At 48.4% G+C, this 27802-nt stretch overlaps 1 protein-coding gene across 1 annotated transcript; it reads left to right on the top strand.

Moving 5' to 3' along the window:
* PPP2R1A (protein phosphatase 2, regulatory subunit A, alpha) lies at positions 1-27802 on the top strand. The gene is made up of 15 exons (XM_012643400.1): positions 1-389; positions 3922-4012; positions 8242-8342; positions 9639-9871; positions 10788-10935; positions 11060-11215; positions 14555-14669; positions 14784-14854; positions 15314-15448; positions 21280-21453; positions 21796-21856; positions 22584-22738; positions 23966-24108; positions 27125-27216; positions 27358-27802. The coding sequence occupies exons 1-15, from the start codon at positions 312-314 to the stop codon at positions 27372-27374; spliced, it is 1770 nt and encodes a 589-aa protein (XP_012498854.1). The 5' UTR covers positions 1-311; the 3' UTR covers positions 27375-27802.

The following is a 27802-nucleotide window of genomic DNA, read 5'->3' as shown; positions in this document are numbered from 1 at the left end:
AATCTTGGTCGCTAAGACATCCCTACTTCCGCTTTCTATCCCCGCCTCCCCTTTCCTAGGCTCCGGCGAGCCAAATCGCTTCCATTCGACCAATGGCAAATGGCGAAGGGCCAGTGGGCGGGACTTCACTTGTCCGGACCAACGAAACGCGGGCTCGGCCTGGCGTAGCGCGGCCAATGATCGTGGGGCAGCCCCTGTAAAGTGGGTCGGGCGCCCCCACGCCCGCCTTTCCTCCTCCCAGCCCTGCCCCTTCCTATCCCCGTTTCAGCACAGCGCTGGTCGCAGTCTGACAGGAACGGGACGGAGCCAAGATGGCGGCGGCCGACGGCGATGACTCGCTCTACCCTATCGCGGTGCTCATAGACGAACTCCGCAACGAGGATGTTCAGGTCTGGAGGCTACAGGAGACTTGAGGAAGATGGGGAGGGCGACATGGGGGCACGGGCGGCCCTCGCGGAGGAGGCTCAGCGTTCGCTGGGAGTGGCGGAAGGGCGCGGCGGCCAATCGGCATGCAGCTTTTTTCTCCCCAGGTCCTCGTACTCGTTGAGACGGCGTCCCGGATTGGGGGTCGGTCCAGCGGAGGGCGGGGGCCAAGGCAAGCCTCGAGGGGCACGGGCCTGCCAAGTGCGCGCGGTGGCCCAGGTCCTGGGAGGCCGCGGCCAGTGTGGGGGCCGGCGGGCTGGGTGGGGGAATGGAGAGAGCTCCGTGATTGGCGGTGGCTTCTGAATGGCCCCTTGGGGATGGGGAGGGCGCGTGACTGGCTTCGAGTAGGGGTGGGGTCGCCTGACTGGTCGGGACCCGGGAGGTTTTCTCTTTTCTGGGCCAAATGGGGACTGAGAAGCGAAAGTTGCCAACGCAAATCCTACCCTCCCTACACGTCTGATTTTGGTTTAGGTCCCCTAAGAGGAATGGGACACAAAAACAACTCCTCACCCAAAAGGGGGGAACTAGCCAAATTTAGGAGCTAATTACGTTGGAGAATCCCTCTTCCTCCGTCCATCCTCCCGTTGACCGGGAGGTGGGGGTGGGCAGTTTACTAAGCAGACTAACATATTTCTGGTTATGGGTTAGGTTGGCCCAGGGTTCTCAGCCCGGCGGGGTTGGGATTGAGAACAGTTAGGACTGCAGGTCCGCTTTTCACCTGCTGTGTGACCTTGTGCAAATTACTTCCCTGCTCTGAGCCTCTGCATTTCATAGCATATAGGCCAGTAATCGTCATAGTCTCTCTGGGTAGGTGTGAGGGACTGAACGTGTTAATAAAAGTGAAATAAAATCGTACCTGGCTTATTGTAGGGATCCAATAAATTTTAGCTTTAATTGTTGGGAGTGGTGATTGAAGAGGTCTGTCCTCCCTTTAGGCCTCAATTTCTCCATTCATAAAATTGAATGGGGTGCCCTGCCCAACCTGGGCTGGCCTCCTGGGTTCCTGGTAAATCACTGTGTTTCTGGTGACAGGCTGTGGTTGTACTCCTGACTCTCTGCTTCTTGCTGATTGACATGGGCAAGTTAGTTAATCTCTCTAAGCCTTGTTTTCCTCTTCTCTCAAATAGGAATAATTCTTTAGTTCATAGGGCTGTTGTATGAATTCTTTTGTTCAGTAAATACCTGCTGTGTATCCGGTGTGATGCTGGGGATATAGTGGAAACACCGGTTGCTATATGGGAGCCAGGTGTGAAGTAGGTAAACAGAGCTGAGTATATTATTGTGTAAGAAGCGGTGGGAAGGAAACAAACAGCGTGCTGTGACAGTCAGTATTTATGGGGCCTCTATTCTGTGCAGGGCACTGTTCTAGGCACTGGTATTCAGCAGATAGGGAATGGCTTGAGCGAGGACTTGAATGAGATGAGGGAGAAGGAACAGGTGGGAGAAGAGCAGTCCAGGTAGAGGGAACAGATCCCGTCGAGATGCCATTGTGGAACACCCAGGACCAGTGTTAGCAAGTAGGCGGGGAAAGGTGGTTAGGGTCATGATATGTTGAAAAGGAGGGTTGATGAGGTTTGCTTTGCTGGTGGGTGATGTAGAAGGAACAGTTGAGGATGTTTGAGGTTTGAGCCCCACCTCTTCCAGTTTGCTTTCTGTGTGCCCTTGGAGCAGTACCTTCCCCTCTTTGGGACCACATTCCTCATCTGCAAAATGGGGATGATGGGATGATGGTGAAGAATCAGTGTGTACCTGGTTGTGAAGATGCAGTGAAATTGGCATGTTAAGTGGCTGCCTCAGAGCAGGTGTTCGGTAAGTGATGACCTCATTCAGTGGTCCTGAGGGCTAATGGTTTACACTTGGGAAAGTGTGGCCCAGGACAGTGGTGATGAACACAGGTTCAGTTCTCCACGCTCTGCCACAAATTCACTGGGTTTCCATCCCTTGCCTACCCCCTGCCCCTCCAAGCCAGTAAGAGGCAGAGGGCAGATTGCAGTATCCCAGGGGTTTTGGGGGCTCTGTGTTTCTTAAATTGTCCACTGGTTGAGAGGCCAGGTTTCTGTGTTACTTATATTCTGAGACTCAGTTTTCTCATCTGTAAAATGGGGATCATTTTGTAATTTGGCAGCTCCTAGGGTTTTTATGAGGATTAAATGGGTTTAGTACATGTAAAGTGCTTAGAACAGTACTTATTCTAAGTGTTCAATAAATGTCTGCCTGTAGGAGTTGTGGTAATGATGGTGGTGAAGTAATGGGGGCTTCATCTGTCAAAGGTGCTTGGCATTTTTAAAACTACTCTAATGGTTACTTGAGGAGTGGTTCTCTCTTCAGGGGTATTTTGTCCCTCAGGGAACATTTGGTGAGGCGTGCTGCTGACATGTAGCGGGTGGGGGCTCGTGATGCTGTGCAGCGGCCTACGATGCACAGGGTAGCACCCCACGGTGGAGGCTTATCCAGCCCCAGATGTCAACAGTGCTGAGACTGAGAAGCCCTAGGATGTGCCGAACAGTATGCTGAGTACTTTGTCTGTGTATCCTCAGAAGGCTTCTGAGATAGGCTCTATTTTCTTTCCCTTTTAATTTTTTTTTGTTACATTTCAAACATAGCTAAGTAGAAAAAATAGTACCAAACACCCAGATTCAGCAATTTTTCCCAAATGTTGCCACATTTGTTTACCTGTTACTCCCCAACTCCCAACCCCTTTTTTTCTGAAGTATTTTTAAAATCCCAACTTCAGGAGTCAAAGCACGTGTTACAGATCCCTCCCACACCCCATCATCAGCCACCAGCTGTACCAAACGGTCAAAGTTTGTAGCATATTCCTCCAGATACTTTTTTTCTCTGCACGTACTAACATCTATATTATCTTTATTTTACTCACATTAATCCAGCAAATATTTATTGGGCATTTACTCTGCCAGGTGTTGTCCTAGGTTCTTGGGGAACAGAGTGAAGAAGACAAAGTCCTTTGCCCTTCTGAAGCATATTCTAGTGGGGAAGGAGAAACAGTAAATGAATAAACACAGGTTGGGTATCCCTTATCAGAAGTGTTTGGATTTTGGATTTTTTTTGGATTTTGAATTATTGCATACTGTATACATAAGGAGATATCTTGGGGAGGGGACCCAAGTCAAAACACAAAATTCATTATGCACCTTACACACGTAGCCTGAAGGTAATTTTATACAATATTTTAAATAATTTTATGCATGAAACAAAGTTCATGTACGTTGAATCACCAGAAAGCAAAGCTGGCACCAAAGACCCAAAGGATGCTTTTATATTTGTTATTCCTGCCACTACCATTGTTGTTATTCGATGATTCACTCGAGGTCAAAGAGTCTCTTGGTAGGTGTCTGCGAAATTACTATTGAGCATCTTCACACGGAACCTAGCCAAGGCTTCCAAGATTGCTGGAACTGTCTGGGTTAAGAGCTGTCAGAACTCCTGTGTGTCTGGGATTTCTAACATTCTCCCCTCCTTGTCTTGTTCTCTCATTAGCTTCGCCTCAACAGCATCAAGAAGCTGTCCACCATTGCCTTGGCCCTCGGGGTCGAAAGGACCCGAAGTGAGCTTCTGCCCTTCCTTACAGGTAATGAGGTGGACTCCAGGGTCCAGATCAAGTGGGCCTGCTGCGAGGTGGTTCCTGCTCCATGAGAGAGGCCTTTTTGTGGCTTTAACAAATTGTTCGTAAGTGTCTGCCCTGTGCTAGGCACTATGGGGTGGGAAAAGGGATTCAGAAGAGGAGAAGTGCAGTCCTCTCTGAGAGGATGGTCTGGAATGATGGAAGCAGGAATTGGTGAAAGGAATCTGGATGCAGATAGAACCAACTTTGAATTACAGCTCCCTGAGTTCCCTGAGTTAGAGTTGGCAACTTTAGACAAGTTACTTACTACATTTTTGTTCTATAAAATGGAGATAATCATTCATGCTCTGTAGTGTTGATATGAGCATTAAATATTAAAAATTGCTAGCACTTATTAATTATATACTTGCCATGTGCCAGGCAGTGTTCTAAACCATTTCTTTTGAGGATTGAGTTAGTTCACATAAAGTGTTTAGAATGGTGCCTGTACTCAGTTAGTGTACGTCACCATCATCACTGAGTTAATCTCACAGCAACACCTTAAGGCAGGTAGTGCTACTGTCCCGATTTAATAGATGAGGAAACTAAGGTGTAGAGAGGTGAAGTAATGCATTTGCCCAAGGTCGTAACAGTTAGGAGGTGACTGAGAAGGGGTATTTAGTCATTCTGGCTTCACACTTGACAGCACCGGTTAATGACTCATAGCACACACTGTGTGTGTTGAGGGGGTGGGGTGCAGGAGAGAAGGGCAGAGGCAGGAAGTCTACTTGGGAGACAGTGGCTAAGTGCAGTGACCGTGGGGTCGTCTGCCTGAGTTCAGTCCCTCCTTGGTGTGCTTCTTTCCTTATCTGTAAAATGTGGATAATTGTATAATACATGTTAGGGTTATTGTGAAGATTCAATGAATGTAATATGTAAGTGTTAGCTTTATATATTATAGAGTCTCATATAGTGTTATGATAATAATCCAGGTGGGCCAGAGTAGTGTGGGAGCCATAGACTGAAAAGGAGCCAGTGACTCAGAGAAAGATTTCTTTGCGCTGTTGGAGTCCCAAGTAATATCAAATTTTCTCTGCTTCGAACTTCATTCCATTGTAAAATGCTCAAAATAGTGAGTGGCTGATACCCTGTGTCTTTCAGAAAAGATGGTACTGTTTCAGTCAGAATAAGCTAAAAGCCCTCTCTGCGCTCACACCTGCAGAACATTCAGAATTGGTTCTGTGAGGGGGAAATGACCATATTGTATTAGTTTACTAGGGACAAAATACCACAGACTGGGTGGCTTAAACAGTAGAAATTTATTTTCTCATAGTTCTGGAGGCTAGAAGTTGGAGAGCAAGGTGTCAGCAGGATTGGTTTCTCCTGTGATCTCTTCTTGGTTTACAGATGGCAGAAGTGCAGAGATCAAGGTGCTGGCAGGGTTGGTTTCCTCTGTAGGCCATCATGGAAGAATCTCTTCCAGTCCTCTCTCCTTGGCTCGTGGAAGGCCCCCTTCTCACTGCGCTGTTCTCACGTGGTCGCATCTCTGAATGTGTATCCCTGGTGTTTCTCTGTGTATCTTACTACTGTTCTCTTATAAGGACACTAGCCAGATTGGATTAGGGCCCACCCTGATGGTCTTATTTTAACTTAATTACCTGTTTAAATGCCCTGTCTCTAAATATAGTTACATCCTAAGGATTCTGATTCAACATATGAATCAGAGGGGGGAACACAATTCAGTGCATAAGAAATGAAATATCCCCACCTGGTTAAAAAGACCAGTGTTGGTAATTTTTAGTTATAATTTCTGGGATGTGGGTAGGTTCCACAGCAAGCCAAGTCACCTGTGTGTCTACAGTCAGACTGTAAAATAGCCTGCCATTTAAAGACTCAGGTAAACACTGATGAAAAGTAACCTCAGAATTCCCAGGTTTGTCCTTGTGGTTTCATTCCAGAGTTCTATGAATGCAGGTTCCCTGAGCCAGAGGAGAATAGTTTGAGATCTGCCTCTAATCTTGCCATGATGTGTCTTCAGTTAGGAAGACTAGAAGCAGTGGGAGCATTTCCTATTTAAAGTATCTGGGTTCACTTAAACTAATTCACAGTGTAGGCAAAAACTTTCCTTTTAGTAGGATATCAGTAAGGTATAAATATTAATGTGTATTTATTCCATAAGTCTCTATTAGTCCATTGTGAGTTCTGTGTTAGTCAAGCCAACGTTTCTGTCCTTGCAGAGCTTCCATTCCAGTGGGGGAGACCAACAGTGTAATAGGTAGTGAGCGATGAGGCCAGAATGAGAATGGAGGGGTCAGAGCAGGTCTCCCTGGGGGCATGACCTTTGGCAGAGGGCCCTGAATGAAACGGAGCTGCCAGCCATGTGGGACTCTGTGGGAAGAGCATTCCAGGCCAGGGGAGAGGCAGGCATGTGCTCGGCGTGCTGGGAGAGCAGCAGTGAGGCAGCTGTGGGTTGAGCACAGCTGGTGAGGGAGAGCGAGGTTAGGACACGAGGTTGGAGAAGTACAGTGGCCACATCACGTGAGATCAGGTTTCTCAGAAACCAGTGGCACATTGTGGTGAGGGAGCATCAGGATTTCTTCCATACCTGGAAACGTCACTCTGGGTTTGGGAAGAGAATGGGTAGTGTGGGGGTAAGGGTGGAAGCAGGGAAACCAGTTAGGAAGCTGTCGCAGTCACCCAGGCGAGGGCTGGCGATGGTCAGGGTGATGTTAGGGTGGAAGGGGTGGCAGGCCTGGCTTACAGGGCCGGGGCCTTCAGACTTGGGAGGCCGAGGGGACAGCTGTGTGTGGTTGGAATGGTGGAAGTACAAGGTGCTGGCAGTTCACACGTGTCTGGTTTTCAGCAGCGTGGCTGGGCCGTGAGGTCTGAACGGGAGATGGAGACGAATAAGAGTTGAGGCTGTGGATATGCGTAAGGTCTTCAGGAGACAGAGAAAACTGCGAGGGTGGTCTTAACTGTGTGCAGAGGGAGCTAGGGGACCTGAGGCTGGGAAGGAGCCCAAGAACTCCGTGTGTCCAGGGTTACACTGGTGAGAATTTATTGAAGGAAGAGGCAGAGGTGTGCCAGGCCCATGCTGAGCTCTTCACAGAAAGCATGTATTTCCCTTCACTCTCAGAACAACCCTGTTGTGATTTGGGGGATGAGAAAACAGGCTCAGAGAGGTGAAGTGATGAGTTGCTGTACAACCAGCCAACAGTAGAGCGAGATTTGAACCTCTCATAAGATGGAGATGAGGATAGTGACTACTTAAGTGAGATAGTTGTCATGAGGAAGTGACCCAGAAGTTGAACCCACCACTTCTGCTCACATCCCATTGGTCAGAACAAGTTCACATGACCATGCTAGCTGCAAGAGAACCTGGGAAATGCAGTCTGTTGCTGGATCGCTGTCTCCCCGGCTTGAACTGAGGAGGTGTAAATGCTGATGGATCCAGGGATGTTAGCGTCTTCTGCTGCGGAGATCAGCGGTTACCGTAGCCTCGGGGCAAAGAGATGGAGCTTGAGGAGAAAAGCATTTGGATTTAGGCATTAGGAACAGAGCAGTTGTCCCTTCACGTCATTCGTTCTTGCAGCAAACCCAAATTGATCTGCTGTGCTCATCTCTGGCAGGAACTGGGGCATGGAGAGGAGTCAGTCCCGGCCTCAGGGGATCATAGCCTTTGTAAAGACTCTAGTATAGGTGGCATGGGGGAGAGCGAAAGGAGCCCAGAGAGGGTTTTCTGGGGGGCATCCTAGAAATTTTCCAAGAAGCGGTAGCTGAGCCAAGTCTCCAAGGATGAAAGGAATTTTCAGGCAGAAGAGGAAGAAATTCCTGGCAAAGAGAACGGTGCTGAGGGTACAACCTGCACCAAAATGAATAAGCTCTTATTTACCGCGCTCTGCTCTTCATATACCTGATCTTACTTGTTCCTCACTGCAGCCCTCACTGAGGGAGAGATGATTAGCACCATTTTACAGATGCAGGAACTTGGGCTCGGAGAGACAGAATCACTCACCCAGCTCCCCTCACCTAGTAAAGGGCAGAAGCAGGACTTGGGGGCTCTGTCATCCAACACAAGCCTGCGCCTCATCTCCCCGCCAGTCCGGGTGGAGAGCGGGAGGGGAGGGGCAGGTGGGAGACCGAGTGCTGGCAGCCTGGGGAGCTGAGTGGAGCCCGCTTGTCCTAAGCTTGGGTTACTGACGGGCTGGGGTCAGACTTGGGGTGGAGCTGTAATGGAGTCTGTCTTGGTTCCCCAGACACCATCTATGATGAAGACGAGGTCCTCTTGGCCCTGGCAGAACAGCTGGGAACCTTCACTACTCTGGTTGGCGGCCCAGAGTATGTGCACTGCCTGCTGGTGAGTGGAAGGCAGGGAAGTCCCCTTGCCAGCCTCCTGGGGTCAGATGTGTGGTCCTGCCAACAGGTCAGGACAGGGAGGGGAGAATGTAGGAGGGTCTGACAGTCACTTTGGAACAGATGGGCCTTAGACATTCACTTTAATTCAAGCAGTCCGTAGTGACATTTAATATAGTATAATAATAACCGTAAATGTAGTTGTTATCCTTAGCATTTACTGGGCACTTACTTGACCTGGGCCAGGTCCCATATAAGACTCTGGGGCTTTTTAGCTGCTTTTTGAAAATCAGATTTGGTTTTTACCAGCGTTCTCCCATAGTGACAGTTGATGGAGCTGGGAAACAGCTGTCCTCCCTGGGCCACATGGTTTCCAGTTTGCCATAATTCTGCCTTTCCCTGTCTACACCCTCCCCCTCCCCATCACCTTTGCTGATGGCTTCATTCTGTTGCTTGCTGTGTCTGGAGGCATTTCCACTTACGATTTCTTTCTGCCCTAAATACCTGTCAGGCCAAGTTGGATTTCGGTCAGAGACCTTCACACCTTTATTTGAACCAAATATATTGGAATAAATTGAGTCTTCCTTCACTAGGTCAGTAATTGCTGAGGTCCTCCCCTGTATTAGGAGTGCTCCTGGGCTCTGGGGACACAAGGGAGAGCCAGCCAGTCAGATGTCCCTGAAGGGGCAGAACCGTCCCAGGCCCCACAGTAACACACCAGTGAGCAGTCGTGAGCCCCAGGGCCCCCCGCAATGTGAGATCCTGGTAACAGTCGCAAGAACTGTGTCAGAAACCACAATTCCACTTTTCGTTTGGCAGCTCTGGAGGCAAGTGGCCTGGTTTTAGATCCTGGCTTGTAGCTATTCCTAGCTGGGGCAAGTTCCTTGGCCTGTCTGTGCCTTAGTTTTCTTTTTAAAATGGGACAGTTACAGGATCTAACTGACAGGATTCAGCGAGGTAGGATAAGCACCCTGGAGCTGCGTGACGCAGTGGCTCTGCGTAGAACGCGTAGTAATAGATGTTCCCGTCAGTGTCAGCGATGATCCTCGTACTTTGAGAGGCTAAGGGCAGGTGGAGCCCTCTCCTCAGAAAGCGACGTGTGTTCTAAGATTCATGGACCCCAGTGAAACTCCTTCAGGGACCCCTAAGTAAGAACCTTTGTGGAAGGCACACTGAGGCTGGGATGAGGGGATCGGAGAACGTTTCTCTGAGGATACGAGCCCTCGGGGATGCAGAGTGGGGCCCGGGGCTGGGGATGGTGGAGAGGGAGCCACAAGGTGACCTTGTGTTCTCACCACAGCCACCCCTGGAGTCGCTAGCCACGGTGGAGGAGACGGTGGTACGCGACAAGGCAGTGGAGTCCTTGAGGGCCATCTCGCACGAGCACTCGCCCTCTGACCTGGAGGCCCATTTTGTACCACTGGTGAAGCGTCTGGCGGGTGGCGACTGGTTCACCTCCCGCACCTCAGCCTGTGGCCTCTTCTCCGTCTGCTACCCCAGGGTATCCAGTGCTGTCAAGGCGGAACTTCGACAGTGAGTCTCTGCCCACCTTGGAAGCCCCAACCTTTCCCCTCAGCTCAGTACCCTTTTCTAAAATTCCAGCCCCCTTTCGGTCTACCTGGGTTCCAATGCTCCTGAGCTCTCCTAGCTCCTGTTGTACACCTGGTGGAGAGGCCGTGTCGTTGAGAATGTGGCATCTGGACACGGCCAGGTGTAAACTCACCTGGCTCTGCCTCTTGTTCATATAGGAGATGAGATGATGATAGTTCCTTCCTCCTATTGGTTATTGTGAGGATTTAAAGGAATTATCTCATCCAAAGTGCTTAGGGGCAAAGTCCGGCACATGGAAACCCTCAAAAAATGATGTCTGATGTTGCCTGAGGCCTGCCACAGGTCTGGAACCCTGGGCAGATGCACCATCTCGGTTTTCAGCCTCCTCCTCCACCACTCCCCAGGCTACGGAGCATCAAGCCCGGGCTCTGGGGTATTACTCATTCCAGAACACTGGTTTACAGCTGTACACATGTGCTTAACGTATCCATGCTAGCCCCTCACATCTCTAACTGAAGCAGTCACTGCTGAAAACTAAAACCTTTCAGTAGCTCTAGACTAGCCTCTTAGTTAAGCAGTTTTATATGGTCATAACAATATAATCATCAGCACCTACCATTGACTATAGGTTTCTTACAGGCAGACAGGCTGCTGAGTGGGTCTCATACATTATCTCATTTAAACCTCACAAGACCCTCTGGGGTAGGTACTGTTGTTACTGTCAGCTCCATTTCATAGGACTGGGAAGACAGAGAGGGGTGATCACTTGCCCAGGGTTACCCAGTCAAAGCCAGGACCCAGGTGCCTGCAGAGTCTGTGCTTGCTCCTCTCCACTGCTTTGTCTGCTGCCTCAGGATCCCAGGGGTCCCTTCTCCTGAGCCCCATCCCTGACTCCCAGGTATTTCCGGAACCTGTGCTCAGATGACACCCCCATGGTGCGGCGGGCCGCAGCCTCCAAGCTGGGGGAGTTCGCCAAGGTGCTGGAGCTGGACAATGTCAAGAGTGAGATCATCCCCATGTTCTCCAACCTAGCCTCTGACGAGCAGGTAGGTGGGTTCTGCTGCCCAGCCCTCTCTGCTCTCTCCTCCTGGTGGACCCTGCCCCTGAGAGAGAATCTCACAGCTCAGTGGGGACTCTGCTGCCCTCTCCCTGCTCCAATCCTCTCCCCAGGACTCGGTGCGGCTGCTGGCGGTGGAGGCATGCGTGAACATTGCCCAGCTCCTGCCCCAGGAGGATCTGGAGGCCTTGGTGATGCCCACCCTGCGCCAGGCTGCTGAAGACAAGTCCTGGCGCGTCCGTTACATGGTGGCTGACAAGTTCACAGAGGTAGGTGAGGGACTGTTGACACTGGCCCATAGGTGGGGACACCAAGGGCCTCAGAGGGGAAGGGGCAGGGCCTCATATAGGAGCTGAGTTTTTCATCAGACCAGCAGAGTCATCGGGTGTTTGAGCAGTAAGATCTTTGTGAGAATCCAGTTGTATCTTACTTTACCTGCCAATCCTGGTTGATGGATGTGACAAATTATAGTCCTGTGTTGAGAATTCCAAGGCCAAGTTCAGACTTCATGGAGGAAGGTATCACAGGAGCAGAAAGTGTAGCATGTGTGGAGTGTTCTGATGTAATCTCCTTCCTTTGGCAGAAGGGAAGACACAGCCTAAAAACTTTAACTGACTGGTCAGAGTAACACCACCAGCCAGGCAGAATGGGGACAAGGCCCCAGGTCTGTGACTTTCCCAGGACAGTGCTGTTGCCATGGGGACTCAAATTTCCTCATCTCACAAGCGTGTTTGTTGAGCACGAGCTATTTGCTGGGTGCTGCGGATACGGTGAATTCTGCACATTCCTGGGCTTCAAGGAGAAAGGCAGTCTGAACGGAGGTCAACTTAGAGGGGAAGTTGGTGATAAGGTGTCACAGATGTGGGGGCAGACAGATGTGTGAGGGCCTGGAAGCACTGAGGAGACGAGGTGCTGCTGTGGCTGGTTCTAGAAGATGAGTGGGCGAGAGCTAAGATAGGAACTGTGTTCCAGCGAAAGGTCAGAGAACCCTGGGAGTGAGAGCAAGTGCTAGCGGGAACATTCAGGCGTGGATCTTGGGGGCCCAGCAAAAGAGCAGGTAGGAGAGATAGGCAGGGTCAGATCAGAGAGGCCTTGTGCCACCCTGCCCTGTGGCTTCCTTTTCCTGTAATTATACTTATTTTCACTGATGTTTGCCGGAAGGACTCGGAGCCTTTCCATGGACCATCTGTTTTCCCTGCGCAGATGTTAGGGAAGCGTTTCTGTGTGGACGTGACGTGTCTGGGAGGCTCAGCACCGCAGTGTGGGAAGGTTCTTGCCGACAGCATACGCTGGGTCACACTGGGCCTTAGAATGAAAGCTCCATGAGGGGAGGGATTTTAGGCTGTTAAAACAGTTCTTGGCACACAGTAGATACTCAGTAAATACAAGGGGAATCCGAAAAATTCATGGAAACATGGAATTAAAAGATAAAAATAAAAAATATGAACTTTATTTTTCAACATAAGCTCCATCAAGTTTAAGACACTTTTATAAGCGATGATACCAGCCATTTAGTCCATCCCCAAAGAACTGAGGATCCTGGGAATTTAACCATGTTAATGCAGTCTTTTTACATTATTATCTGAAGAAAAATAGGTGGCCTTTAAAGATTTTTTGAGATTGGGAAACAAAAAGAAGTCAGAAGGCACTAAATCAGGACTGTAAGGTGGATGCCTAATGGTTTCCCATCGAAACTCTCCCAAAATTGCCCTCATCTGATGAGAGGAAGAAGCAGGTACATTGTCGTGGTGTAGAAGGACTCTCTGGTGAAGCTTTTCCTGGCGTTTTCTGCTAGAACTTTGGCTAGCTTTCTCAAAACACTCTCATAATAAGCAGATGTTATTATTATTTGGCCCTCCAGAAAGTCAACAAGCAAAATGCCTTGAGCATCCCAGAAAACTGTTGCAGTGACCTGTGCTCTTGACCTGTCTGCTTTTGCTTTGACGGCACCACTTCCACCTCTTGGTTGCCATTGCTTTGATTGGTATACCGGTAAAGCTGTATTTCATCGCCTGTTACAATTCTTTGAAAAAATGCTTCAGGGTCTTCATCCCGCTTGTTTAAAATTTCCATTGACAGCTCTGCTCATGCCTGTAGGTGATCTGGGCGCAACAGTTTTGGCACTTATCAAGTGGAAAGTTGGCTCAGCTTTAATTTTTTAGTCAGAATTGCGTAAACTGAACCGATTGAGATGTCTGTGGTGTTAGCTGTTGTTTCTGCTGCTGATCGTTGGTCTTCTTCAATTAGGGTGCGAACAAGGTTACTTTTTTCCTTGGAAATTTATGTGGATGGTCTGCCACTATGGGACTTCATCTTCACCGTCCTTTTGTCTCTATTAATAACAAGTTATCTGTTTGTAAAGTGCTGATTCCTTTGGGAGCATCATCCCCAGAAGCTTTTTGTAAAGCATCAGCGATTTTACCTTTGATCCACCCAAGCTGCACCATAAATTTGATGTTTGCTCTTTCCTCAGTTTTAGCAGAATTTAGGTTGCTCTGATAGGGGATCTTTTCAAACTGATGTCTTATCCTTAGTGCCTCAAACTAGATCCTGTTCAGACATGTTATAACAAGTTAGTACAAGTTTATTTTGGTGCAAAAATAATTTTGAAATCCATGTATAGTTTTTCCATAATGCACATTTGCCATGAACCTTTGAAGATCTTGTTCGCAATGTGAATAAAAGGCAATGTTAGACCAAGATAACGTGAGGCCCATCAGGGTTTTTACTTGTTTATTCCCTTCTTAGTAATGAACAATCTTGCTTTCTACTAGATTTTCAGGAATCAGCCTTACAGTAGGACTCACGCACTTTTCCTTATCTGGTGCCATGAATCAGGCAAGGCCTAGGGTGCCTTCCTCTCCGTCAATCTTTATGTTTTATTTTAATTACAAAAATAATACATGCTTTTGGCCGGGCACAGTGGCTCACACCTCTAATCCTAGCACTCTGGGAGGCTGAGGTGGGAGGATCCCTTAAGCTCAGGAGTTCAAAACCAGCCTGAGCAAGAGCGAGACCCCCATCTCTACAAAAAACAGAAAAATTAGCTGGGCATGGTGGCTTCTATAGTCCCGATTACTTGGGAGGCTGAGGCAGGAGGATCACTTAAGCCCAGGAGTTTGAGGTTACAGTGAGCTGTGATGATGCCACTGCACTGTAGCCTGGGTGACAGAGCAAGACTCTGTCTCAAAAAAAGTAAAAATAAAAATTTAGAAAACCATGCTTCTGGTAACAAATCTTTAAAAAGTACAGATGAACATAAATCGAAAAGTGGGAGCTGCTGTTACCAGTAGAATGTTTTGGATCGGGTAACAGAAAATCCAACCCCAAATAGCCTGAACAATATGGAGATCTTTTATTTTTAACGCAGACAACATTATACAGTGCCCTTGCGGGTGCTTATTTTGCTTCTGCGGAATCTGAGGCTCGGAGGTGTGAAGAGCCTTGCCGGAGGTCATGCCGTGGCACCGGAATTAGATCTTATTAGTGATTCCAAGGCCCATACTACGACCCCTAATTCTGGTGTCTTTACTTTAATTTTGGCCTCATTAGCCCAGATACCTGTTGGATACCCTGACTCTCCTCATCCCCCTTCTTCCTGTCTGCAGCTCCAGAAAGCGGTGGGGCCTGAGATCACCAAGACAGACCTGGTCCCTGCCTTCCAGAACCTGATGAAGGACTGTGAGGCCGAGGTGAGGGCCGCAGCCTCCCACAAGGTCAAAGGTTGGTGCTGGCAGCCAGGACACAGCAAGTTCGGGGCGGGGGGTTCCGAGAGGCCGGAGGTGGAACCAGGACATCAGGTCTTACCTCCCACTGCCTCCCTCTCCCCTCCCACAGAGTTCTGTGAAAATCTGTCAGCTGACTGTCGGGAGAATGTGATCATGACCCAGATCTTGCCCTGCATTAAGGTAACAGGGAGTTTGATGGGAGGAACGGAGCAGATCTGAGTCTGCCAAAAAGAGGGGATGGAGACTGGGCTTTGGAGATAGCCACATATAAACTGGGTTCCCAGCCACCTGAGACCAGGCAGCTCTTGGGTTTAAAGCAATTAGGAGTCCTGAGGCTTGGAGCTGACCTTGGGGTGGCAGTGCTTCCTGGAAACCCACAGGTCACTGGGTCCCCTCCTCCACAGAGCTTTGGGATGGGGGTGAGGGCTGCTGGGAACAGGGGTCATTTAATTCTAAGTAGATGGGACATGCCAAGAATGACAATTTCCGCCCACCCTAAGCCATCCCGTACTCCATGAGTGAGAGGGGCAGAAGCAGGCTGTTGTCTCTTAGCTTTTTAGGAGTTGGCGTCTGCTTGGCCCCTTGCCACTACAGGGGCTGCCCTGACCCCAGTGCCTGCCCCTTCCTTCTCCCTCCCAGGAGCTGGTGTCGGATGCTAACCAGCATGTCAAGTCAGCCCTGGCCTCAGTCATCATGGGCCTCTCTCCCATCTTGGGCAAGGATAACACCATTGAGCACCTGTTGCCCCTCTTCCTGGCTCAGCTGAAGGATGAGGTAAGGGCACCAGGAGGGACCTCAGCTCTGGGTTTACAGAAGTGACAGGTGGATCAGCTGCTTACCCAGATTGTCCAGGAATCTCCTAGAACCTCAGCAGACACCAAGATCTTCACTGGGTTGAATGTTTGTGAGCACAACTGTCGGTGCGTCCACACGTTCATTCATCAGGCAATTGTTTTGCGTGTCCTTACTCTGTTAGTCCTCTCCTGGGCATTAGGGATACAAAAAAAAGAATAAGACATTTGTGATCCGCAAAGACCTTTAGAGACTGTCAGTGGGGGTGACAGTTGGGCAGTCATTCATTGAGATGTTACAGGTTTATGTTTTTAGGGTTCAGGCTAAAGTGCTATAGTAGAGACCCCAGAATACAGTATGGCTTCAGTAAGGTAGGGGATTGTTTCTCTCACAGTGGTCCAGGCAGTCCTACACTGGTGGGTTAGCCCTGCCAACCTCAGCTCTCTGGGTCTCAGGCAACTGTTCCAGTTTTTACCATTTCCCAGCCAGCACGAAGGGGCAAGGCGCCAGACAACAGCGGGCCTAGTTCTCATAAGGACAAGGTCCGTCACATCTCTTCACGTCCTGTGCACCTGTTGGCCAGGGCTGGTCACATGACCGTACTATTACTAGCTATTCAGGTTGCCTGGGCTACAGAGGATGAGAAGAGGGTACTGGGTGATGACTGGAGAGGTCACTGGGGTGACTACTGGGGAAGGAGGTGGGACTTTAGGGCAAGTGGAGGAGCCGGAACAGATGCGGATGTTAGAAAGGTGCCCTGAGGCTTACGTGAAGCAAAGATGGCAGTGGGTTGGCCAGAAGAGGTGCAGGAGGACCCGACTGGATGCTGCTGTGGGAGTTGGGGAGAGCAAGTGAGGTTGGACTGGGTGATTTAGATGAGGCCCTAGAGATGTGGAAGGGTTCAAGATCGTTTAGGTGGCAGAAGGAACTGTGTGGGGGTGGTTTGCAGGCTCCCTGGTTTTGCCTTGGTGGCGACTAGGCAGGCAGTGGGATCATTTGCTGGTGTGTGACCAGCGAGTGTGACTTCTTTGCTCCCAAAGCCCTTAGTATCTCTCCCTTTTCCTCATTTCCGTCTTTCTCTTTTTCTTGCACACACACACGCACACGCATAGTGTGATGAGAAGTGGAGGAAACACTGCGGCAGAAAGCATCGCAACACATTTGAGTCCACCCTCCCCCAAACCGCCTGCCAAAAATCTGCTGCGGTGGTGTGATCTCTTAGTCTCAGAATCAACAGTCAAGGGTTTTTATAAAAAAATACATTGCAAACAGTGTACTTTTAAAAGAAAAGCTTAGTTTTTTTGTGTGTGTTTTTTTTTTGAGACAGAGTCTCACTCTGTCACCCTGGGTAGAGTGCAGGGGCATCATCGTAGCTCACAGCAACCTGAAACTCCTGGGCTCAAGCGATCCTCGTGCCTCGGCCTCCCGAGTGCCTGGGACTGCAGGTGTGTGCCACTGCACCTGGCTAATTTTTCTGTTTTTAGTAGAGATGGGGTCTTGTTCTTGTTCAGGCTGGTCTCGAACTCCTGATGTCAAGGGATCCTCCTGCCTTGGCCTCCCAGGGTGCTGGGATTACAGGCATGAGCCACTGTGCCCAGCCAATAATCTTATTTTTGTTCATTTATTTACATCAGTTGCTAACAGTTTGAACCATAATTAATTTTCATAATGACCAAAATTTTATGATATAAGTAATTTATTTGCACATGCACAAAATTTCTTCTATACTCATGCTTTTGTAGCTAGAACTTGTTATAAATATTAATTTTTATTTGCTTTTGATGCTTTAATGGGCATAACTTGGCTGGTGAGAGCCCCTCAAGTTGGCTTCTATGTCTGTTTAGTGCCTCTCCAGGGCCTTGGAGAGCATTTTGCCTTCTGGCATCAAGGACGTGTCCGAGTTCAGCTTGAGTGTGAGGGCAAGCCCGCATGTGCTAGAAGTGCGCCAGGACTGGAGCATTTCCTGCTGCAGCTTCACCTCAGCAAGTGCTACGTGGTCATCGTGCCTGTAGCCACAGTCTCCCGGGACAGCTTCTCTTGCAAAGAAGAGAAGAACCAGGATGGTTTTCTTGGTGTGAGATACTCATCTGGCTTATATTTGGAACTTCAGTTTTAGATTTATAATCTTTATATTTCACATTTTGACTCTCACCAAGATTTACATACTTGTCTAAATAAAAGGGGCCTGTCTTTTTCTTAGTACACCGAAGGAGAAGTCCTTAAATGGGTAAGGCATATTCTTCGAGCCTTTTCCTCTTGTGTTCAGCACACTGAGGTTTACACACCAAGGGCTAGGGGTGGGTGATCTCCCTGGAGTTGGGCAAGGGCCAGTGCTGTGTTTGGAATATGCAGGATTTGAACAGCCTAGGTCTGCCGAGTTAATTCTTTATTGTACACGCTTGCTTATTTGATTCATTGATTCATTTCAGTGCTTTTTTCCACTCCCCGCCCACCCCCTCCCCAAGACTAGGATAGTTTTGACAAGGAAATAATTTTCTTCTTTCTCCTCTCACTATCCCTGAGGTAAGATTCGTGGGAAAGCCCTCATCTGAGGAAGGCATCTCTTGAGACTGCAGGGTTCCTTCCGTTGCTCTTTGAATTAATGGCGCAGTGCATTGCAGCTTGGGGAAGTACCTGTTGGCAGAGGAGGCTTAGTTTGACTCTTATGCTGCTTCAGAGCCCCTGTCCAAACGGGCAGTGTGCTTTGCTGGGCACACAGTTCTTCCTCGTGTCCAGAGGTGAGACTCCCTCCCCCCAGTGTGGACATGCACAGCATTTTTCCACCGTTAGAATTGTGTCTTGCTAGCCGCCTTCAGGGAAAGGAAAGGCCCATTCCTGGTCGAGAACATTTGCACTTACAGTCCTGGGTATGTGCTAACTCCTTTCATTCTTCACCATATTTGAGAAGTTAGCCCCACTTCTGAACTCCAAGCAGTTCACGGAGTTCATCAGAGTGGCTTTATGTACACTAAAGATGGATTTTTATTATGCCTCAATTCGGTTAGTTTTCAAAGTATTCAAGAAAGAAGTCTCCCTCTTTGTTGGGTATTGTAGATGCATTTGCGCGGTGCTGAGGGAAGAAAAGCATACCTCCTCCTACACTTCCAGGCCCTTGAATCTGACCATGTCTCAGTCCACCCAGTTTGTCTAAGTCATCTTTTAACTCTAATGGAATGCTTTTATAGCATTACCCAGTTGTAGATTCTAACGCGTATACATGCAAATTAACTCATTTTTCCAACCTGGGGGTGAAGATGGTGGACATAGACAATTTTTGCTGCAGAAATCTTTCTTCAGAGAAAGAAAGAATGGGTAAAAAGCTTTTATTTATGACCATTTTTTCCTAAGAGAGCCTGTCTTCAGAGCACCTCTGTTGGGCCCAGGTCCCAAAGAGTCATTAGTTACAGAAGCCAAGGTGGGCCAGGCGCGGTGGCTCACGCCTGTAATCCTAGCACTCTGGGAGGCCAAGGCGGGCGGATCATTTGAGCTCAGGAGTTCGAGACCAGCCTGAGCAAGAGTGAGACCCCGTCTCTACTAAAAATAGAAAGAAATTGGCCAAACAACTAAAAATAGAAAAAATTAGCCAGGCATGGTGGCGCATGCCTGTAGTCCCAGCTACCTGGGAGACTGAGGCAGGAGGATCACTTGAGCCCAGGAGTGTGAGGTTGCTGTGAGCTGGGCTGACGCCACGGCACTCTAGCCAGGGCAACAGAGTGAGACTCTGTCTCAAAAAAAAAGAAGCCAAGGTGGAACAAAGCAAAAAGGATTCTGTTAGGTTTGGTTTTGGGGGCAAAACTACTGGTGGACATCATTTTGTTACAGTTTCGCTTTAGTAGGAAAAGAGCACTGGGATGGCTTTCTTAATACCATTATGACATTTGAGGCTTTTGTAAACATTGGGGATAATGTCCCTTTTAATAAAAGGTAAATGAGCTTAACAGTTGAATCATTTCAGTTTATGTAACATAAATGAACAATGTTTCACAAACATTTGAAGCAGCTATATCTAGTGGACTGTTCAAAGGAATGTAACAGAAAAGAAGAAATTGATGAGCACCAGGGCAGTTCCTGTCCTCTTCCTGAGTATTCTTGGCTTTGGGAAGAAATAAATTAATACAGCATAAGGAGAGAAATTATGTTCGTTCTGAGATATTTTCTTTAGCCTGCAGACTAACTAGCAGGATACCAGCTGTCTTCCATTCCTAAAGGAGAATCTTGTTATTTTGATAAAAAGGGACTTTTGTGCTTTTCATGAAGGAATTATTGAGGGTGGGGAGCTCTTGGGGAATTTCATTCTGGAGGTGTCAGTTGAGGCTGTCTTGTCCTATGAGCGATTGCCGGTACTGTTATCCGTTGCTGTTTCTGGGTCCCCAAGACCACCCTTCAGGTTCAATGATTTGCTAGAATAACATGTAGAACTCAGAACTGTTACAGTCACAGTTCCTGTTTATTACAGTGAAAGGATACAGTTAAAATCAGCAAAGGAAAAGGTGCATAGGAGAGAGAGCAGTTCCAAGTTTCCAGTTATCTTCTCCCAGTGGAGTTACATGGACAGCACTTAATCCTCCCAGCAAGATGTGTGATAACACACGTAGAATATTGCCAGGCAGGGACGCTCATCTGAGCCTTGGTTTCCAGGGTGCTCATTGGGGATTGGTCACATGCGGCTGACTTGACTCTGTCTTTAGCCCCTCCAGAGGTCAAGTTGATACGTGTGGCCCAAGGCCCCCCCATAAGTCACAGTGTTAGCATAGAATATCCATTGTGGCCCACGGCCCCGGGTAAACCAAGACACTCTTATTGGTCAGGATATTCTCAGGGCTTGGAAGTGACCTCCCAGGAGCTAGTCAGGGGCCAGTCCTGTTTTTGGAGTGTGCAGAATTTGAACAGCCTAGACCTGCCGAGTTAACCCTTTACTGCACACTTGCTTACTTGGTTCATTGGTTTGTTTCAGTGTTGGTCCTTCACCCCACAGCTCCTGAGGGAGCTGTAGAAAGGAATAGCTTATGGCATCTGCCATCCAGGAATATGTGATGTAGGACAAGGGACTAAGAGGGTTCCTTTTTCTTATGAATTTCTTCACATTCTTTATGGAAGTAGATGGGGTGTGTATGTATACATATTATAAATCAGAGCTCATAATACTGGTGTAGTCAAAAGCAGTTCAAAAAATATTTCTTTATTCCTTCCTTTTTTCTTTCAGCAGACGTATACTGAGCACCTATTGTGGGCCAGAGGCTCTGCTGGGCACTGAACACATAGGGTGAATGATACGTGTTTCTTAGGAAGCGCAAAAGAGTAGCAGAGAAAATGAAAGTAACAGAAATGATTAAGAATAAGATCCCACACAGTAACCCTTTGTAAAGTGTCAGACAGCGGCAGGCACATCACTCTAATAGCCTCAGCCACCCTTTGAGGCTACGTGGATATTTCCATGTTACAGATTGATACCCAGAAAGGGACCCTTGTCAGAGGGCTCCCGGCTAGCAAGCGACAGAGCCAGGATGATAATCGTGTGCATGACTGTTTTTTCAGGGTACCATATATTCCTACTGTGATTCCTACAAGTCCTTTCAAAATAAGTAAACATTTCTTGTGATGCTATTATAAGATTTTAAAAGCTGGTGTAATTTAGTGATCCATGCTGCTTGCTCTGCATATGCCTTTAATGTGTCCCCGGGTCTGGGAGCTGGGCTTGGGCAGTAGTAGGCCCTCGGGATGTCCATCATATGAAGCTGATGCAGTTGAGCTCTTTTTACCCTGGGTTGCTGTGTGCAGTGCATTTTCTCAGAACATTCCTGTCCTTTCCTCAGTGCCCTGAGGTGCGACTGAACATCATCTCCAACCTGGACTGCGTGAACGAGGTGATTGGCATCCGGCAGCTGTCCCAGTCCCTGCTCCCCGCCATTGTGGAGCTGGCCGAGGACGCCAAGTGGCGGGTGCGGCTGGCCATCATCGAATACATGCCTCTGCTGGCTGGACAGCTGGTGAGTGAGGGGGCTTGGGGGCCAGGCAGCTTTGCCCCAGGGAAGGTAGACTGCCAGGGTCCAGTCCCAGTGCAATGTGTCCAGGGCTGTGATGGGGGGGTCTGGGAGCCTTGAGGACTCAGTGGAAGCTGTGACAACTGCCTAGGGAGTTGGAGAAAGGGACCCAGGAAATAGGACCTTAAAAGATGAATAGAATTCAGTAAGAGAGATGAGAGAAGGGAGTACTTCAGGTGAAGTTGAGAAGTGTCTGGTCTTTCCGGGCTGGGGTAGTTTTTCTAGGGTGTCACTGGCAACTCTTCCTGCCCATTCTCCCTTGAGCCCTTACCTCCTTTTATCCTGCAGGGCGTGGAGTTCTTTGATGAGAAACTCAACTCCTTATGCATGGCCTGGCTGGTGGATCATGGTGAGTGCCTCCGGCAGGATGGCAGGAGGAGATTGAACTCCAGAAAGGATGGGTGGATTAGCTGAGGCTGGTGGGGGCGTGGAGAATGCTGAAGTCACTTCCTCATGCCATCAGATGCTCATATGGACCAGCTCCCTTGTTAGAATCCTAAAGAATAGAGGAGGAGGAGGAGGACATAGCAGATCACCCAGGGGCTGCCTGGTATAGCAGAGAGTCGGAGGGCCCCTGAGCAGACAGACTTGGATCACACCCTCCTGGCTGTTGCAGCTTAAGCCATTTGCCATCTTTTAGCCCCACGCTCATTCTGTGGAACATGAGATGTCTCATTCTAGTCTCCCAAGGCCATTGTGAGAACTCCTCATTGTTTTCACTAAGAGTGGTAAAAAATAAAAGTTAATGTCTTTCCCTATCAGTATTGAAGTACTAAGTACTAAATAACTTGCTTAGGTGAATCGCTTGTTGGATGCTCAGTTTGCCCATCTGTAAAATGAGGCCAGTATTGGAACCTACCTTTTGGAGTTGCCGAGAAGATACCTTATGAGAAGAAAACCCTTATTACAGCACATAGTGAGCCCTATTTTCTCTTCAGCTAGAGTTTATTGGCTCATATGGGGTCTGGCACCCAGACACTGCTCAGTAAGCAGTGGTGAGAGAGCTGTTTCTCCCCGCCCACAGTCAGTCCTTCACCTCCAGAATCACCACCCCTCTCACCCTATCCCTTCTGCAGTCTATGCCATCCGTGAGGCGGCCACCAGCAACCTGAAGAAACTGGTGGAGAAGTTCGGGAAGGAGTGGGCCCATGCCACCATCATCCCCAAAGTCTTGGCCATGTCTGGAGACCCCAACTACTTGCACCGCATGACTACACTCTTCTGCATCAATGTGAGCACCCCACCTGCCTTCTGGCTCATCCTGGGGGAGCTGGAGCGCCTGGGAGAGGAAGTATGGTGGAGGGTCCCCAAAGGAGACACTTGGCTTGGGAAGGGAGAAATAGCAGGGATCTTCGGTCACAGGATGAGTCCTTGGGGGAACTACAGGCCAGGGATTGGGCTCCCAGGGTCAGGGTCACAGGGCCTGGGGTTGGGGACTTGCATGGTATGAGGCCCTGGGTTAGGGAGACTTGACCTGTTAGAGCAGTGATCTCCGGTGCTTTACGAGCACCTTTCTTCCCCACAGACTATGTGTGGATGTCTCCTTACGGTACAGTGGTTACGTGTGCAGGCTCTAGGGCACACCTAGCTTTAAATTTTGGCTCTGTCATACTTTAGCTTTAGACCTTGGGAAAATTACCCAACCACATAACGCTTCAGTTTTCTCATTTGTAAAGGACTCATACTGGTAATCACAGTAACTCACTCATCACGTTGTGAAGATTGTTTGGGTTATGTGTGCAAAGGGCTTAGAACAGTGGACTCCAGCCTTTTTGCCACCAGGGACCGGTTTCATGGAAGACAATTTTTCCACGGGTGGGAGGGGTGTGGGGGGGAGGCTGAGCTAAGGCAGTGATGTGAGCGATGGGGAGGGGAGTGGCTGTAATATGGATGAAGCTTCGTTTGCCCACCGCTCACCTCATGCCGTAGGGCCTCCCCCACCCCCACCCCGTTCCTGAGTTTCATGGAAAACCGGCATTAGTCTGCGTTGGGGACCGCAGGCTTAAAACAGTTAGGAACATACAGGGAATATTCTTACTTATTTGCTTTTATTATAATTATCTCATGTATTACTGTATACTTATAAACCATACACATAGCTAGAAATTAAAGGATGGGATTTAAAAACAAATATAAATATAACTGAGTGTTGTGATAGTTTCTTTCTATGCCATATTTTGGAGACCACTGCACTGAGGTGGTATCCCTGGGGGTTAGAAATCCAAGCCCATCCTCAGAGCAATGAAGGAAAGTTGAGGACAGAGGAATTGGGGCATCCCAGAATGGAGACATGCAGCTAGGAAGGTGTTAGGGGAGTTGGGAGATTCAGGAGGATAAACTGCCCAAGGAGTTAGTGAAGGCCTGATGATCACTAAGGTGGCCGGATCAGAGGAAGAGGGAAATAGGAGTTAGCTAGGAACTTTGCAGAATCACCCCTCTGCCACTCCCCGGCCCCCAGGTGCTGTCTGAAGTCTGTGGGCAGGACATCACCACCAAGCACATGCTGCCCACGGTCCTGCGCATGGCTGGAGACCCAGTTGCCAATGTCCGCTTCAACGTGGCCAAGTCCCTGCAGAAGATTGGGCCCATCCTGGACAACAGGTGAGGCCTGGATACTCCACACACACCACCAGGGGCTTGTTTCGGGCATCTTAATCTTTGACCTTTATAGATAGAGCCCAGGGTTTGGAGGCCTAGCACTGCTCTTTGCTTGTTGTGTCACCTTCGCCTGTTCCTTCCCTTTCCCGAGGTCTGTTTTTTCAGCTGCAGATTGAGAATTCATAGAATGGAATGGAAGAGAGGGTGAGGGGATGGCAGTTCTGTATACTAGCAATAAATCATTAGAAAATGAAATTTTCTTTTTTTTTGAGACAGAGTCTCACTCTGTCACCCAGGCTGGAGTGCCGTGGTGTCAGCCTAGCTCACAGCAACCTCAAACTCCTGGGCTCAAGCAATCCTCCTGCCTCAACCTTCCAAGCAGCTGAGACTATGGGCGTGCGCCACCACACCCAGCTAATTTTTATTATTTTTAGTAGAGACGGGATCTCACTCTTGCCCAGGCTGGTCTCGAACTCCTGAGCTCAAGGGATCCTCCCCCTTCTGCCTCCCAGAGTGCTGGGATTATAGGCGTGAGCCACCACACCCAGCCCTAGAAAATGAAATTAATTAACAAACTTCTTATATAAGTGTGTCTGGAATTTATATATAATTGCACCAAAACCATAAAAGAGCCAGAAGTAAATTTAATGTGCGATGTGTAGCACCTCTACTGAAACTATAAAACATTGTTCTGAGAAATTAAGAGAAGACCTACAGAATATGCATGGATGGGATAGTTCCCCGAATTCAATTTTAGATTCATTGTGAACCCATTAAATCATCAGCAGGTTCTTTAGTGGAAAATTGACAACTCGATTCTGGAAATAATAGGGAAACACCAAGATCTGAATTAGCCAAGGCAATCCTAATGAACAAAGTTGGATGACTTATACTACCAGATAATGAGACTTATGATGCCACAGCAATTAAAATAGTGAAGTGTTAGCATGAGAATAAATTTAAATAGCTCAATGTAACAGAATCATGGGCACAGAAACAGACCCACACGTATATAACAGCAGGTACCGCTGTAGTTGAGTGTGAAGATGTGCATATTTTCCACAAATGGCTAGGTAAATTGGATATCTGTGTAGGAATAAAAGGACTACCTCAGTGCATAAACATTAATTTGAGATGGCAGAGCAGAACCATAAAGATTTAAAAAAAAAGCTTCTAGAAGAAAGTGTAGGAGAATACCTTCATGACTTAGCGTAGGCACAGATTTGTTAAACAGCAACTAAAGGAAATGATTGGTAAGTTGGCCTTCAGTAAAATGAACAAGTGTTCACCAAAAGACAACATTTTAAGAATAAAATGCAAGCCCCTGACTGGGAAAAGGTATTTGAAATGACCTTATGTTCTTCATACATTCCTTCTCATATTTCTGAGAAAGGACTCATCCAGAATGCTTGCCAACAAATCATTAAGACAAGGAAACCCCTAAAAAGAGATGGGCAAAAAGATATAAACAGGCACTTCACAAAGAGGATCTCCAAATAGCCAGTAAGCATATCACAAGGTACCCAACATCATTAGCCTTCAGGAAAAGGCAAATTAAAACTCAGTGAAATATCATTACACATACCCCGGAACTGCTCAACGTAAAAAAGACTCAATTGTGCAAGTGTTGTTGAAGACATAGAACAGCTGGAACTCCCATCTGTTGCAGGTGGGGCTGTAAGTTGGGGTCCAGTCTCTCTGAAAACCAGTAGAATTTAGTGAAGCTAGTTATACGTCCACTCCTGGGTCTATATCCAGGAGAAATGAGTGCTCATTTGTCAAAAGAATGTCCATGGTAGCTTTATTCATAGTAGCAATAAAGATGGAAACAGCCCAAATGCCTGTCAGCAGAGTGGATGAATTGTGGTCTATTCATACCATGGAAAACTGTGTTCAGCAATGAAAAGACAGATGGCCCTCTGCAAGCAGCAACGCAGGAGGCTCACAGACCTCATGTTGAGAAGCCAAACCCAGAAAAACAACCCACTTATATCTGGTTCAAAAACAGACAAAGTGAATCTAGATGACAGAAGTGAGAACGGTGGTTATTTGGGGGCAAGTGGGAGCTGTCTACTAAAAAGGGCCACCGGAAGCCGAAGCTGCTTTCTCTGTGCATCAGCAATTACAAAGTAATTGTTCCAAGACACAACGTCACACCTTTACAGTTTCTCTCTGAAGTCTACCTTTATTTCCCAAAACAGTTGAATTTCAGTGCAGGTGGATTTCCCTGGGCACCCTTAGATGAGAGCAGGTGCCTCCTCTGGCTCCTACAGGGCCAAGAACGTGCCCTTTGAGCCACTTACTGCTCCCCTGTTAGTTTGGTCTGCGTCTTCCTCCTTGGCCCAGGGGCCACGTGGGCAAGAATCAACAGTGATCTCCCACTATGCACATTAATACCCAGTAGGCCTGAGCAAATTGGTGTTAAATCAATGGAAGACACCCATTGGCTCAGCCTCAGAGACCTGTAGGTTCTGTGATTCTATGTTCCACTTTCCCAGATGCTCTGACCTACCTCATCTGGACCCCAGAGACTTCTGTCCTAGTTTGTCAGACCTTTGACCTTCAAAGTAATTGTATCCAGGATCTCAGAGACTTTTTTTTTTTTTTTTGCAGTTTAGGTTTTATTTTATTTTTAATTGACACATAATAATTGTACATATTTATGGGGCACAGTAGTGTTTTGATACATGTATACAGTGTATAATGATCAAATTAGGGTAATTAGCATATGCATGTCCTCAAACATTTACCATTTCTTTGTGGTGATAACATTCAAAATCCTCTCTTCTAGCTATTGTGAAACATATAATATATTGTTAAACTATAGCCACCGTACTGTGCAGTGGTCAGAGACTTCTAATTCGTGCGTGCGTGTGTGTCTCCTGGACTCTTGGGACTCCTCCTGCCTTGTCTTTGTGTGTGTGTGTCTGTGTACACCTCCTTGCTCGGGATCCCTCTGCCTGCTTGTTGCCCCCGGCCCAGCCTGGCTCACTCCTTTGCTGTCCCCTTCTTGTTTCAGCACCCTGCAGAGTGAAGTCAAGCCTATCCTAGAGAAGCTGACCCAGGACCAGGATGTGGATGTCAAGTACTTTGCCCAGGAGGCACTGACGGGTAAGGCCTGTAGCGCTCAGAGCCCACGCAGAGCGGAGGACGCGGGTTGTGGGCAGCAGGTCCTGGGGAGGGGGAGGTGCCGCGGCACTGGAGGCAGAAGGGGAGCTGTGGTCTGATTCCTGCCTGTTCCTGTTTTCCCAGTTCTGTCTCTCGCCTGATGCTGGAAGAGGAGCCAACTCTGGTGTCCACCCTCCAACTGCCCCCAAGTCCTCCCTCGGGGAGGCAATGGGGACCTTTGGCTGTCTCTCCTTGTGCATGGTCTGACCCCAGGCCCCTTCCCCCTGCACGGTTCCTCCTCTCCCCAGCCTGGGAAGACTGCTCACTGACCACCTCCCTGGGGCTGGGGAAGCATGAGGTGGGACAGGATGGTGACCCTGGGGCCACTCTGCCCACGTTAGGGAGAGACGTGAGCATCCCAGGTCATTGGTTCCTGCTGCTGTAATGGAGATGCCCTCCCCCATCTACTTCTCCACCTCCCTTTCTCCCCTCTCAGTGGTTTTTTTGTGTCAGCTGTGTTGTTTTTATTTTATTCCTTTTTTTTTTTTGCCCTTTTCACAGAGAAATAAAGGTCTAGAAATAGTCTGTC

Source organism: Propithecus coquereli, unplaced genomic scaffold, assembly GCF_000956105.1.
Source record: "Propithecus coquereli isolate 6110/MARCELLA unplaced genomic scaffold, Pcoq_1.0 Scaffold196, whole genome shotgun sequence".
In the NCBI taxonomy this organism is placed as follows: Eukaryota; Metazoa; Chordata; class Mammalia; order Primates; family Indriidae; genus Propithecus; species Propithecus coquereli.
Note: the sequence above shows the minus strand (reverse complement) of the source record. Positions and strands in the feature narration are given on the sequence as shown.

Bases quoted from the DNA above. Each gene is read 5' to 3' on its own strand.
- PPP2R1A (XM_012643400.1), top strand. From the start codon at position 312: ATGGCGGCGGCCGACGGCGATGACTCGCTCTACCCTATCGCGGTGCTC. The intron at 11,216-14,554 runs GTAGGTGAGGGA...TCCTGTCTGCAG, and splicing joins TGGCTGACAAGTTCACAGAG to CTCCAGAAAGCGGTGGGGCC. The intron at 14,670-14,783 runs GTTGGTGCTGGC...CCCCTCCCACAG, and splicing joins AGCCTCCCACAAGGTCAAAG to AGTTCTGTGAAAATCTGTCA.